The sequence below is a fragment of the Sphaeramia orbicularis genome, chromosome 14, assembly GCF_902148855.1.
Source record: "Sphaeramia orbicularis chromosome 14, fSphaOr1.1, whole genome shotgun sequence".
Taxonomy (NCBI): domain Eukaryota; kingdom Metazoa; phylum Chordata; class Actinopteri; order Kurtiformes; family Apogonidae; genus Sphaeramia; species Sphaeramia orbicularis.
The window spans coordinates 339,186-353,362 of NC_043970.1; the positions used below are offsets into that span (position 1 = coordinate 339,186).

General features: G+C 41.0%; 1 protein-coding gene across 3 annotated transcripts; it reads right to left on the minus strand.

Annotated features, from left to right (window-relative positions):
- Positions 1-946: 946 nt before the first annotated feature.
- LOC115433398 (putative monooxygenase p33MONOX) lies at positions 947-12,621 on the minus strand. 3 transcript variants are annotated; one of them, XM_030154781.1, is made up of 7 exons: positions 12,484-12,621; positions 9,357-9,497; positions 9,053-9,117; positions 2,320-2,495; positions 1,935-2,052; positions 1,482-1,609; positions 947-1,120 (listed from the first exon to the last, which is right to left on the minus strand). In XM_030154781.1, the coding sequence occupies exons 3-7, from the start codon at positions 9,075-9,077 to the stop codon at positions 962-964; spliced, it is 606 nt and encodes a 201-aa protein (XP_030010641.1). In that variant the 5' UTR covers positions 9,078-9,117; positions 9,357-9,497; positions 12,484-12,621; the 3' UTR covers positions 947-961. The 3 variants fall into 3 exon arrangements, with proteins under 3 accessions (XP_030010641.1, XP_030010642.1, XP_030010643.1); XM_030154782.1 differs by having other exon boundaries at positions 12,453-12,615; XM_030154783.1 differs by lacking the exon at positions 9,357-9,497 and having other exon boundaries at positions 12,484-12,615.
- Positions 12,622-14,177: the final 1,556 nt, after the last annotated feature.

Consider the following 14,177-nt stretch of genomic DNA (forward strand, 5'->3'; position numbering starts at 1 on the left):
TCCAGACCGTTTCCATTAGAGGATACTACCAACTTTACAGTACCTGGACGTCATAGCGATGTGACGCGTTTTTCCATGTCGTCTGCTCAGACAGTTGCTGATAAATTCACTTGTGTTGTCTTGTCAAGCTCATGCTGAATTTTTACAGTGGCCACCAAAGACTGAATCTTGACCGACTGTGGTGTAGTTTTGCAGGCTGTCATCATGTGGATTAACCTACTGCTATATTTACTGTAAACTTCCGCATCTGTTTTTCGTAAAACGGTGGGTCACAGAGACAACTGTCTGACCAATCAGTGGTCTGCAGTGTTTACACGTCACCTTTTAGAATCTGGTCCCCAGTCCTGGAACTTCGGCGGAGGTGATACCAAAAACTAGTACCGGGTACCAGATTCCAGGTCCTTTTTTAATGGAAACACAAAAAGGACGAGTCGAGTTGAGCCGAGCCGGTACCACGTAGTGGAAACATGGCAAATGTGAACTTCAGCAACTGAGCCTGTCAACTACAACTCACCTGTCAACTACAAAAGCTACTTCCTTATTTATACTGAACACTTTAGCCTTACGTCTAAATGAGTGAATTAAATGAATACACACTAATGCGCAGTTGCTGTGGAGGAAATTAAATATAGACTTATGACAAATAGATCTGATGTCATAACTCATTGCACCTCCTGGTGCTTAGGGCAGCGTTGCTGTTTCTGTAACATTTTTCCCCATCAGAATTGTAAGACCTAAGCTGAACCCCCTAATCTGGAGGTCCAGCGGACCACACATAGCTCTTAGGTCACCGAGACACACAAGTCCTCCAACCATAACCAGTAGTGATCCACTAGAGTGAACAGATACAGAGACTAAACTTGGGTTTGGTACCAGGCTGTACACTTGCTTTTGGAGCCAGTCCCCAGTGGACGTTTACAAGTTAGTGCAGTTATTGACATGAATGCATTCGTTTCACTTTTCAGGAGATTGCTGCTTGGTTACAACTAATGAAAACATCCAAACTGTGTTTGTACCTGCGCTGTTGTTTTGGGGAGCTGTGTGGAGTGCTGGATGGAGTAGACTGGGCTGAGGAGTTGGGGCGTTCGTCTCTGACCTCCATGCTCTGAATCTGTAGTTTCTACACAGCAAAAGGATAGTGAATATTATACACACACACCACACACAACACACACACCACACACACCACACACACACAACACCCACTAACAACCCAGAAACCAGAGCCACACCCCCTACGACCATAACACTTAGAGCATTAACATATGGAAAAACAACCTCCACACTTCACTCCCCCTACAGGTGTATAAACCACTCCCCTACAGGTGTACTCTCTTGGATGAGTGACAAAACATTTTCAAAAGAGCAAAAACTAGTCCATTTGAACTTTGAAAAACTACCAAGAAGAGCGATGACCTGGGCACATGAGAAGTTACACACACAGTAACTCCTGAACTGCCTCCCAGCATGTTCATACTCACCTGGAAAGACTCGGGCATGCGGTGGTGGAGTCGTGACTCATCGGCCATGAGGCCTTTGTGGGGGGTGTAGCTTTTGTCAGTGAGCCCTGCTCTCTGCTCAAAGTTGTACACACTGTCATGAGTCTGCTCTGAGAAACAAACACAAACACACTTAAAGCCATCTGTGAAGCATGTCCACTCACATACTATCATTCAAATGTCCAGCATGGACAACTCAGACACTTTAAGATTCATGCAGCTTAACCCATTTTTCATCTATGGTCAATGTTCTCTAAACACAAAATTCAAGGAAATGCAAAAGTAAGTGGCTTCTGTCAAATTTTTCATGCACTTCCTGGTTTAAGAAAAAGCCTCGAGTCCAACCATAACCTGTACATCTGGACACCTTGATAGTCTGAAGTAAAAAAAAAAAAAAAGTACAAATGAAAACTAAATCTTAATGATTAATCTTACTGGTGATAAGAGAGTTCATGATGATGGAGGACGCCTTGGTTTTAACGACCGTCGGTGACCTGGAGGGGGCGCTGTGCACCGCTGGGTGAGACATAGTCACCGAACCACTCTCATCCTCCTGGTGGAGACACATCACCCGTCACAGACATTAACAATATTATCATTACCTACATCTGCACAGGCCATTACACACTCTGTGTACACTTTATCACTTAATGTTAATTAAGAGTTTGCATTTAACTTTAGATAATTCTGAGCTCCTGGAAAGACTGAATAAAGAGTTCTGGATTTGTTTTTAACTTGAGGAATTGACCTTTTCACGTATGAGGAAAACCTTCATGTACAGAAGGTGAAAAAGGTGGTATTAAAGAATGTGTGATCTGACCTCTGCCAGGTAGGGGAACTTCCTCTCTGGTATGACTGGTCGTCTCCACAGGTTGTTGATGCTGATGTCATGGGGGGGTGTAGACATGGGGGCCTCCAGGTTGTCATCGTAGCTGAGGGCTCGTCGGGTCATCCCGATGGGAAGCTTCATCCCTTCCATCCCAGAGCCTTCTATGGCTGCAGACACAAATAACAACAGTGGATAAGCTCTGGAGCTTATCCATGTGCATTTGTGTACCACTGCGTGGACTTCAATGGTCTATAATATAAAGCTGAGGTAGAGGGCAGCACTAGAGGGGGTAATGACATGTTGGAGTGTCCTGTCTGTGTGTTCGGTCATGACACTCACTGTAGACAATGTTAGTATCCTCAAAAATATCAGTCAGAGTAAGATGGTGATAAGAGCACACCTGTAAACCCACTAGGGATAGGAAGATTATCCGATATGTATTGATACGCCGACATGCGCGTGCACGATCCCAGTGCACCGGTAGAGAAGCTGCAAATGAATGAAAAGTTTGGAATGATATCACGATGCATTGGTTATTGAATGTTTGTATCGATAAAATTCGATCCGTTCGATAGAATATATTTTCTTGCATTTAAAAGTGTAACTCTTTTTTGGGTAAAGTTTTTCTTTCCTTCAGACCCATGTTAACGTGCGCTGTGGATTCGTAGATGTGTACAGTGTACACTAACAGTCTGAGCTCTGTGGATGGACTGTGGCACAAGCCCCCCATGAATACTGTAAGGTGTGTATGTGAATGTGACAGACATTGAAGGAGGAGACCACATGTGGTTTATGAACGGGTACTTTTTACTACATGAACTGCATTAAATACTGCTGTTCATACCGGAGATATTTCCTCTAACCGTGTCACACATATCCAACAGCGTATCCCAGAATACCTTGCGCAGGTGTCTCTTAAAGTGACAGATTAGACGAGGGAGCAAAACATTGTGTGAGAAACATGCAGAGAAACGACTCTGGAAACAAAGTCCTAACTTTTTCACTGACTGAATGTGAGGCACGTGTTCTGAAAGTCATGGTCTCATTTGATAAATAAATAATCAAGCTCATTGAATTGCACTGCATATTTTATTTTTTTCAGAATGAATGTGTTCAATCAGACTGTGCTTAATTGCTCTGTATCGTGATTTGGGTGTGAATCATATCGCATCGCATCGTGAGATGCCACACACGTATCTTTAATATATTGGACTGGAAATGCTGTATCGAGATGCGTATCGTATCGGCCTGACAACTAAGATTCCCAACCCTACAACCCACAGTTTCAATGAAGCACTGACCATGAAAGGAATATGTTTAGGTAACACTAGGCCTTTGTCTCCGTGGGACAACCCCAGTGTCGTGCTTTCTCTATGTTTTCCGTCCTGTCTGCTCTAATGCTTTCTTTCTTTCTTTCTCCTCCTCCTAGGCAACCAATCAGGTGGATTGGTTTCTCCTGTGCCACCTGGCGGTGGGTGTGGCCACAGCATTCAAAAACCCAGCAGCAACAGAGCCGGTCTGTCTCAGCCTCGCTGCACCAACACCACCCTCTACTGTTTAGTTGACACCCATCACTTTCACTCATCCATACACACACTACATTACTGAAAATGCTGACTACATACATAGGATTTACTCTATTATTATTATTCACTTGATTTGTGCACTATTTAATTAATAAATTATGTTGTTTGCTGGCATCCTCCTGCGTTTGTCTTGTCAAGGCTCTACAAGCCAGTCTTGACACTTGGCCTTTACCTCTTTATACCTGCCTCAAAGCATGATGAGATATTAACTCAGGTGTATCATGCAGTGCAGAGTCTTATGCCGTGTTTCCACCACGTGGTACCGGTTTGACTTGACTCGGCCTTTTTGCGTTTCCATTACGAAAAAGGACCTGGAATCTGGTACCCGGTACTAGTTTTTTTGGTATCACCTCCGCCGAGGTTCCAGGACTGGAGACCAGATAGTAAAAGGTGACGTGTAAACACGGCAGACCACTGATTGGTCAGACAGTTGTCTCTGTGACCTGCCGTTTTACAAATGACAGATGCAGAAGTTGACAGTAAATGCAGCGGTAGGTTAATCCACATGATGACAGCCTGTAAAACTACACCATGGTTGGAGGAGATTCGCAACAAATGCAACAAACAAGTTTATCAGCAACTCTCTGAGCAGACGACACAGAGGTAAAGTGCCGCATCGCTATGACGACCTGGTACTGTAAAGTCAGTAGTATCCTGTAATGGAAACGGGCTACAGGAATAGGACCTGGTACCCGAGTAGAGTCGAGTTGAGTCGGTTCCATGTAGTGGAAACACGGCATTAGAAGAGACTTCCACTGCTACTTTGTTGAACTTTTGCTTATATTTATCATCTGCTTATGAACCCCAGCTGCAGCTCACCCACTGAGCAGAGTTTGTTGTCCTGTTTTCAGAGCCTCCAGCCTTTTCTGCTTCTTTTCTACTGCCTCAACTTTCCTCAACATGCCTCAGTTATGACACCAGTCCACTGTGATGCATCAGAAACATATTGTGACACTGTCTTCAGCATGACTATAACTGCGAGCCTTGCAGAGGAGAAAACTTAAACTAAGATTCTCCAGACTTGAGAATCTCCTGTTTTTAGATTTCACTCATTGCTCCATAATGACACGTGTTGACCCAGTGATTCTAGACCAACTAATAAGTATTCTGCATGTTCTAACGTCACTTTTAGCATTGCTTTAGCTCACTTGGAACCTTGGTAAATGTGGCACTACAAATATCAGATACATCTGGTGACTAACAGTGCCTGTGATGGTCTGCTATCATGTCATGGAAATGCAAAAAATTCAGAGCAAAGTCACGGCAACGAAAGGTGATACTGTCAATGAAAGCAGGGTACGGTTAAGGCTTTTGGCTGCAGAGATTTCTTCCATTTCAGAAACAAAGCATTGTAAGTGTTAGTATTTGGTGTTTCATTTCATTCAGTAATGCTAGATGGACTCTAGGTCGCAGTAGTAGGAAGTCACACCACTTCTGTACATAATGGTGCTGTGGGATTAAAAGTTTGTTTTTTTTACATAAAGTGTTACATAACCTTGCCCCTCCCCCGCTGCATGGCTTCTTCCACCGTTAGTACTTGTATTTGTAGTAGTAGTATTAACAGTCATGGAGCTTTGTTCTGGTTTCTAGTAATTATACTAACACCAGCTGATCTACTTTTGACAGTTCTAGTTCAGTTTTCTGTGCATCAGTTCCATCCATGTGTCTCCCCCTACTTCTCCCCTTCTCCCCCAGTCTCTCTCTATCTCCCTCTCTCTTTTCTCCTCCTTTATCCTCTATCTCTAACCCAAACTGGTCCTGTCAGACATCCATCCTCCAGGAGTCTGGGTCTGCTCCAGGTTTCTGCTGTTAAAGGTAGTTTTCCTTCCACTGTCACAAGTCACTAGTGTTTGCTCCTGGAGGATTCTGTTGGTTTCTGTAAATTGGCTTAGAGTCTGGTTTCGACCAACTCGATATGTAAAGTGTCATGAGTTAACTTTTGTTAAGATTTGGCGCAATATAAATAAAATTTGATTGACTGAATTTGATTGATTAATTGAAAGCAGAGGTCGTACACGGGCCTCTGTAAATGGGAACTGTGTGATTCCATTCAAAAGCACCACTTTTGGCCAAAACGTACTGTCAGTAGTAGGAGGTAAACTTTGGAATAGCCTGCCCCTCCCTATAAGAGAGTGTCCAATGTACAACACTTTTAAAATGCACTTAAAACAGTGGCTCCTAGAAAACCACAGATGCACTCATTTTTAACTGACATACATTTCATCACCCATACACTTTCTCTGATTACCGTACTTTCCAGACTATAAGCTGTTACTTTTTCCTCATTCTTTGAACCCTGCAGCTTATATAACGATGTGGCTCAAGCATAGATTTTTATGGGCTAACGGCCTCCAGTGGGCGCTCTAGCAGGAAATGCAAAAGCGAGACAGACAGATGGAAGAGGCGATGAAGAGAAGTTTTAAGCTTAACTTTGAACAATCATTTTGCGTGTCATGCACAAACCCTCATCATGGAAAACACACGAAGAAATGCATATGATTCAGCTTTTAAGTTAAAAGCAATCAATCTGTCTGTCTAAGAAGGAAATAGAGCTGCAGCACGGAAGTGACAATGAGAGACAACGGAAGAGAGACTGAGAAGGTGTGTGACGGAGCCTTTCTGAGGATGTTCAACTGAAGAACACTGAAGACGACTTCAGTGGTTTCAACGAGCAGAAGGAAGATGTAGATACAGATCAATGACTTTTCTGGGTTTTTGAACCAGCCTGTTCCTGCCGTTTTACTGCTGTGTTACAGGCACTGTTTGGAAAAAAGCAGTTAAAGCTATACTACCGATGTGGCATTTCTCACAGCACTTGGTAAAAGTTTGAACATGAACAACCCACCTCCCTCCAAAGCCCCGCCCACTTCCCAAGTCATCAGAAATCAATGCATGGTCAGAGCCCGTAGCGGCACTATTTGACGCAGGGGGTATCCCTTCGACGCAGAGGGTGGCCTGATAGTACTGCATGCAAATCCCTCAGCGCCGTTGAGCTCTGACGCTCTCCTCCTCTTACCTGATGTGTGGTGGAAGCGGAGGTGGAGGTGGAGGTTCGGTCCACTTCGGCGTGTCCCCCCTACCTCAGTAATCAGATACATCATCCACCTGCCGCGGCCCCTGTTCCATCAGTAGACCCAGTATTTAAGGGTGTGGTCTGTGCAGCGCTGGGTCAGTGTCTTCAGCTGATGAGGTGCCCAGATGACGGGCACGCGCACTGTGAACGCATGGCCTCTGCGAATTTTCCGTGGACATTTGAGGTTTCATAGTCCATACATTTATCATCCTACATAATCCTACATTGTGTGACACCAAGTACATGTACATGTTTGAGTCCCACGGTCATAAAAGCTGACCTTTGTGCAGACCTGTCTGTTTAGTCCAGTGCACCAGACTTCCGGACTTTTATTTCCATTCTTCATTCATCAGACTCCTGTTTGTTCCCCTTAGTTATTGTTTCTGTTAATAAATCTGTTTTTTCCTTCCACATGTGCATTTCAGTTCTATCCAAACACATCCTTAGACAGTAGACTGTGGTCAGTGACAGGAGAAGCAGCGCAAGTGAAGTGTCAGATTCAGAGGAACACATTGGATGTGGAGATGGCGGTAATGGATCAGATGCTGGACGGCCGTAATGGATGATTGACAGGAGGCTCAGTCAGGTTCAGCCAATTATTTCATTCGAACCGAATAAAATGATTGGTCAGAATTTTATCAGAACTATATGAGAACTAGAAGCACTCGGAGAGCGCAGACCTCCGCCAAGGCTGATCAGTGCCCCCCCCCCGTGGGCCCCCCCACCCTCGATCACCACCAAATTTAATCATTTTCTTCCTTATCCCATTTCCAACACACCCTGAAAATTTCATCCAAATCTGTCCATAACTTTTTGAGTTATGTTGCACAATAACGGACAGACAAACAAACAAACAAAAACAGACAAACAAACAAACAAACCCTGGCAAAAACATTACCTCCTTGGCGGAGGTAATTAAACATTTTTGAATTTCAAAACCTGGTGGATTTCTTTTACATTTTAGTTTGACACATGCTTATTAGGAGCATTTTAAGATGACAAAAGAAAAGTGTAAAAATGCCACATCATACGGTATACCTTTAAGGGATGGAAATAAATATTTAAATAATCTTTCTGTTTACCATCTTTCTGTGTAAATATCTCATGTTACAACGTGGACACCTGCGGCTTATAGTCAGGTGCAGCCTATATATGTACAAATATTTTTTTCTGTCAAAATTTGGTGGGTGCAGCTTATATTCAGGAGCGGCGTATAGTCAGGTGTGCTCTATAGTCCGGAAAGTACGGAAGTTGTATGTAAGTATAGAGGTGAATGTACAGGGGTTGGACAAAATAATGGAAACACCTTCACCTCAAGATGATAATGCCCCAATCCATACAGCTAGAATTGTTAAAGAATGGCATGAGGAACATTCTAATGAAGTTGAGCATCTCGTATGGCCGGCACAGTCCCCAGACCTCAACATTATTGAGCATTTATGGTCAGTTTTAGAGATTCAAGTAAGACGTCGATTTCCATCGCCATCGTCTCTAAAAGAGTTGGAGGGTATTCTAACTGAAGAATGGCTTAAAATTCCTTTGGAAACAATTCACAAGTTGTATGAATCAATACCTCGGAGAATTGAGGCTGTAATTGCCGCAAAAGGCGGACCTACACCATATTAAATTATATTTTGTTGATTTTTTAAGGTGTTTCCATTATTTTGTCCAACCCCTGTATGGGCTAATGCCCCTGTGATCATCCTATGTCTATTTGTTTTTTTGTTTATTTGTTTTGATGATGCCTATGTCATCATTATTTGTACTTTAATTTTTTTTTTTAATTTAGCAAACGAGTGATGTACTACTGTTGGCTGTTTTATGTCTTGTTTCTGTCACCTGCCTAGGGACTGCAGATGAAAAGGAGTTATTTTTACTAATTCTGGCATATTTACATGGGCATATTTTTTATTCAGCAATGTTCATAAATCTGCATGGTCGCTATTAAATAAACCCATAAAAAAAAATAAATAAATAAAAGTGGGGACTTCCTCTAACTGTAGCACCAAAGTAGGAAGAACACAGATCTGTTTTTTATTGAATTTAGATGTAAAGACATTCTCACCTGGCAAGTCTCCAGAGCCAGCCATGGTTTCAGAGAAACAGTGACGAGTTCAATGAGGACAGGACCTGGTCAGACAAGAAAAACCTTTCTGGGTTTTATGTTACTACAGACAATCATTTACTTAAACAGCTTACGAAAGACACAATAAAACAGTTGAATTACAGCTTTTTGTTTGGATATTTCTACTGAATCATAATTGTGTGTATTTCACACTGCAACCTCTGACCTGCTACTTTTCTATATAACGTGTACATGTAACAACATCAATGACAGAGTGATATAGCATGACATTTGTTGAACAGACCTTAACCTTCTGGAGGTGATGCTGTGGAGTGGAGTGGTCTGGCTGGAGAAGTGGCAGCAGCCGTGGTTACGCTGGTCTGTCTGAGGGACACGAAACCCTTTGGCAATGCATTGTGAATGCACAGGCAGGTCAGGGAGGCGACTAAAGAGACAGAAGAAGTCACATGATTCGATTGGCTTTGACTGACAGCCAACTCACCTGCTGAGCTGGACATTTGGAGCATCTGTTTAGGGAATAAAGTCTTTTTTCTTAAAAACATGTCAGTGCAACTCAGTAAACTGGGACTAAAGACAAAAGATTCCTAACTGGCTGGTTCAAATGTTGTTGATAATGTAATGGATGACTATAACTAATCAGCTGATCATATGTATCACTGTGAGCCAGTCATATCAGATCCCTGATGCTGATAATCATTCACTAAATTTTTATCATACAGTGTTGTCGTTCAGCAGAGTGGACGTCATAGCTGTGATGGGAGAATGTAAGTGAGATGTTTGGTGGGTGAGAAGAAGAGACAGAAAAAGACAAGTGTGTTCGATCCATGGTTCAGCTTCATGACTGACTGTAAAGCTACTGAAACTGGGCCCCATTTATAATTACACCTCAAACTGTCACTTGCCTCACAAAACAATCATCTAAGTAAAGGTCAACCGATATGGGTTTTTCTAAGGCCGATGCCATTAAAAATGTAGACAGCGGATAGCTGAAACCTACAGCCAATGTTTTTCTTTAAAAGTACATTGACCATAAAATCCAACTGAAACACTCAAAAATTAAGATTTTTATGCAGTAATACAAATTAAATTATTATTACCCATACACATAGTACTCTTTTGACATTTACTGAACTTAAGTGCTGCCCACACAGGTGCTTGATCAAATCTTACAACATTTTTACTACTGATCAAATATCAACTTTAAAAAAAAAAAATAAAAAAATTAAGGCCAATGGCCAATATTGAAAAGTGAACCAATATATCAGCCTACCTCTACATCTAAGTAATATTAAATCTGATCTGTGGCATTATCAGTTGCTGGTCAATGGACAAGATGTTAAAGATCATTACCACAGTCACTGAGCCACTTCTCCCATAGGACTTCATTTAAACAGATCACACTCTTGTTTTCCTCTGTACATCCCAAAACCATGATGTGCTTACCACTGAGAACTGGAATCTAGCAAAAAACCTGACTCCTCTCTCACCACTGACTGCAACATATTTTTTCCAAAATGAGGTCCTATGGAGCCTGACCAGAACAGGCAGGACTTTGGCTCTCTATTGTCATCCTTACAGTCGGTGATTCACCCTGACATATTTATGTTTTGTTTGAAGTAAGTATCTCCAGTGGTTTTAAATTCAATACATGGCCTGTTTTTATACATCAGGAGTCTATGTACACACCTCACAATCAAATACTGTGTATACTGAGTAAGACAATGTAGGAACAACTGTAGAAAGCATACAATTGAGAAACCAACAAAGACAATAACAGGTGATAATAGATGCTAAAGATGACAAAAACGAAAAAAAAAAAAAAAAAAAAAAAAAGATAACTGTAAAGATCCAAACATGTAGGTCAGGAAAATCAGACCTCAAAAGAGTGTGGCCCACAGGATGAAATTACACAGAAGACAATGACAGTCAAGTGTGTCACAGAGTCTTGACAAATTCGTTTCATCATAAAGTTAAATGTTACATTTTTCAGTTCCAGATGTCTGTTTTGTCACTTTAACAAACTTTATCTTTTTTTCCTATTGTATTTGATGCATACTGTCTTGTGCTGCTGTACACACTTGAACTTCCCCCTCGATAATGTACATCTTATCTTATCTGTTACTGACTGTTTTGTGTATTTGCAGATCTACTGTGATCTGTACCTCGTAATGTGCATGTGGAATTGTTAGACTGGGGCATAATAGTGTTAAAATTGCATTTATTTTTTATGAAATTTCATATTGTTCATGGATGTTCAGGTTATTCAATTTTTTTGTGAAAGGATGGTTTGGAAACATAAACATTTTCATATTGTAATTTTACTCTTTTTTTTTTTGCACTAAAAAAACAAATTGGAGTTGTCATTATCTTCAAGTTATTGTGCTATTATTTTACTGGTCCGGCCTGTTTGAGGTCAGATTGGGTTGGATGTGGCCCCTGAACTAAAATGGCTTTGACATCTGTGATGGAGGTAATGGCCCACATAGCAGCCAGTGACTGAAGATGACGTCACGGCAGTCAAACTGGATTACGTAACTGTCAGCCGCTGCGGTAACACTGCATCTATGACTATGGCTAACAACAAACCAGCAGAGGATCACTTCTACACGACAGTTTGCATTAACCTTAGGTCTTTATAGAGCAAGCATTCAGTGCATCTAATGCGTAGAATGTTACAGAACCATTTGTGCTTAAATACTGGACATATTTTGTCTTCGATCTGAGCGCAATAACATGACACACATCAAATGCATATTACACAAACAGACTTTGCAATGCATGTATTTAGCTTTACGTGGTACATCAGGGTTACTGAGAGCAATGCAAATGTCTACTGATCCTCAACAAAAATAAATACCATACTGCAGGGACTGAATTTACAGTTTTAAAACGGCATCAGATGATTCAGTCAACATCTAGATTATGTTATTTACTCCTGTTAGAGACTGTTCTATGACAACATGAGCAACATTCACGACAGACATAAGCAAACTCATTCTAACACTGGGCTTAATGTTGACAGTTTTAGAATAAATGTAAACGGGCTCAAAAAGCAGGTGTTTTTCTGAACCAGCTGCTATTATAGTCTATACCCTTAGCTAATGTTCAACTAAAACACGGCAGCCATTCTTTCATAAACATCCGAAATAACACCAATATTACTGAAGTCTGTGCCTGAGCGTAGATTCACGCAGTTTTATCCAGTTCTGAGCTGATTTGGACTCAGAGGACAGGGTCTGGGTCGGACTCAGAGGACAGGGTCTGGGTCGGACTCAGAGGACAGGGTCTGGGTCGGACTCAGAGGACAGGGTCTCAGGTTAGACACGGACCTGCCGAACCGAACAGCTGTCGGCTAACGGGCTAACATTAGCATAGCTACCGTAGGATGGAGACTGAGTCAAGTGTCTTACCGGCGGTAAAAGAAGCTTCAGAGCGACGTCTGAAACATCTGTAACACTCCAGTGTCGGCTGGATAGGACAGAAGAGAATAGCAGAGTGACTGAGAAGCAGACATTATTGTTTCCCGATGAATAAAAACCGTTTCCTCCTCCAAACGGATTGTTACGTGGCTCGATCTCGTTTCAGATCGCGAGAACTGGAACTAACCACACATACATACAGACCCATCTGCGTATCTTTCTGAGGACTCATTTGTAGTTCTGAAGCTCCCCCTTCCAAAGTCAGCCATGAACTGGACTATGTGCACCAAATTCACCCTGTCACAACTGTTTCTCCTTTCTGACAGAAAGCAATTGTGAATAATTCAACCTCTTAACACCATCCTACCTTTGTAGCAAATAAGTAATGAACCCTTTCATCCACATTTGTGGACACATAGTTTAAGTTGACTTTCCAAAGGGTCACAAGGTAATGTTCTCCAAACCACAGTCTCTATAGACCCTACGCAATACAATGAAAAAAGTATCATCTTAGTTTTAGAATTTGGACTGTTCTGTGATCTCATAGTTTACCTCAAATACCCAGTGGTGGGTTTTCTGTTCATGTATGTGGATAAGAGTTTCACTGCTATATGTATGTAAATAAATAAATAAACTGTCCACCGCAAAGGACATTTCATTTAAAAAAAAAAAAAAAAGCATCTGAAAAAACTGTTGCATCATGATGGCAATTATTTAATTTAAAAAAAAAAAAGCCAAAACTTGTATTCCTGGTTCTCAGGAGGGTAAATATTTTATTTATAAAATCATATTAAAAAAAAAAAAAAAAAATTCAAAATGCATTCCAACTTTAGCCTAATTTTGAGTAATAAAATCAATCTAAAAAAAAACAATCTAGATACTTATTTTCATCATGCATGAAAGGGTTAATGTAAGATATTGCAGTTGTTTTTTAAATCTGTTTATTACTGTTTATTTACTTTTATAAACTATCCAAACAAAATGTGAATAACCTGAAAAAACTGAAATTTCTTAAGAAAAATAAGTGCAATTTTAGCAAACTTCTTCCTCCACTTCTCATTAGTCCATGTGCATTCTGGATCAGATCTACAAAGACACTAAACACTGAGGAACAGGAAGAAAAGAGTTCAAACTGGGCTGAATTTTCTTTAGACATTTCAGGTTGGTTACATTTGTTCAGGTTATTCATGTTTTATTGTTACAGGATAGTTTGACAAAGTAAGTACTTTCTTAATTTAATGTTTGGGTTTTTTTGCCCTAAAAAAAGACAAATATTTGAAGTTATAATTATTTATAGGCATAATGTAATTTTTTTTTACATCAAACCAGGAAGAAAATATGAAGTCATTATTTTCTGTACATTCTTCTGCTGTTATTGTTTGACTGTAGATCATACTGGTCTGTATATGGAACCGGAACAAAAATGAGTTCCACAGCCTGGACTGTGGAATTTTTGCACCTTGCAAATTCATCCCATGGGTCGGATTGGAACCTTTGGTGGGCCGCATTTGGCCCCTGGGCCACATGTTTGAGACCCCTGCCCTGATGATAAACCTTAACAAGGTTAATGGTTTAAACTTCAGGCTATTTGATGGCTGTCTCTATATTCACACTATAAATAATGCAAAATCTACATAAACCTATATTACAAAAAATATGACAATAGTAAGTCCTATTCCAGTTTT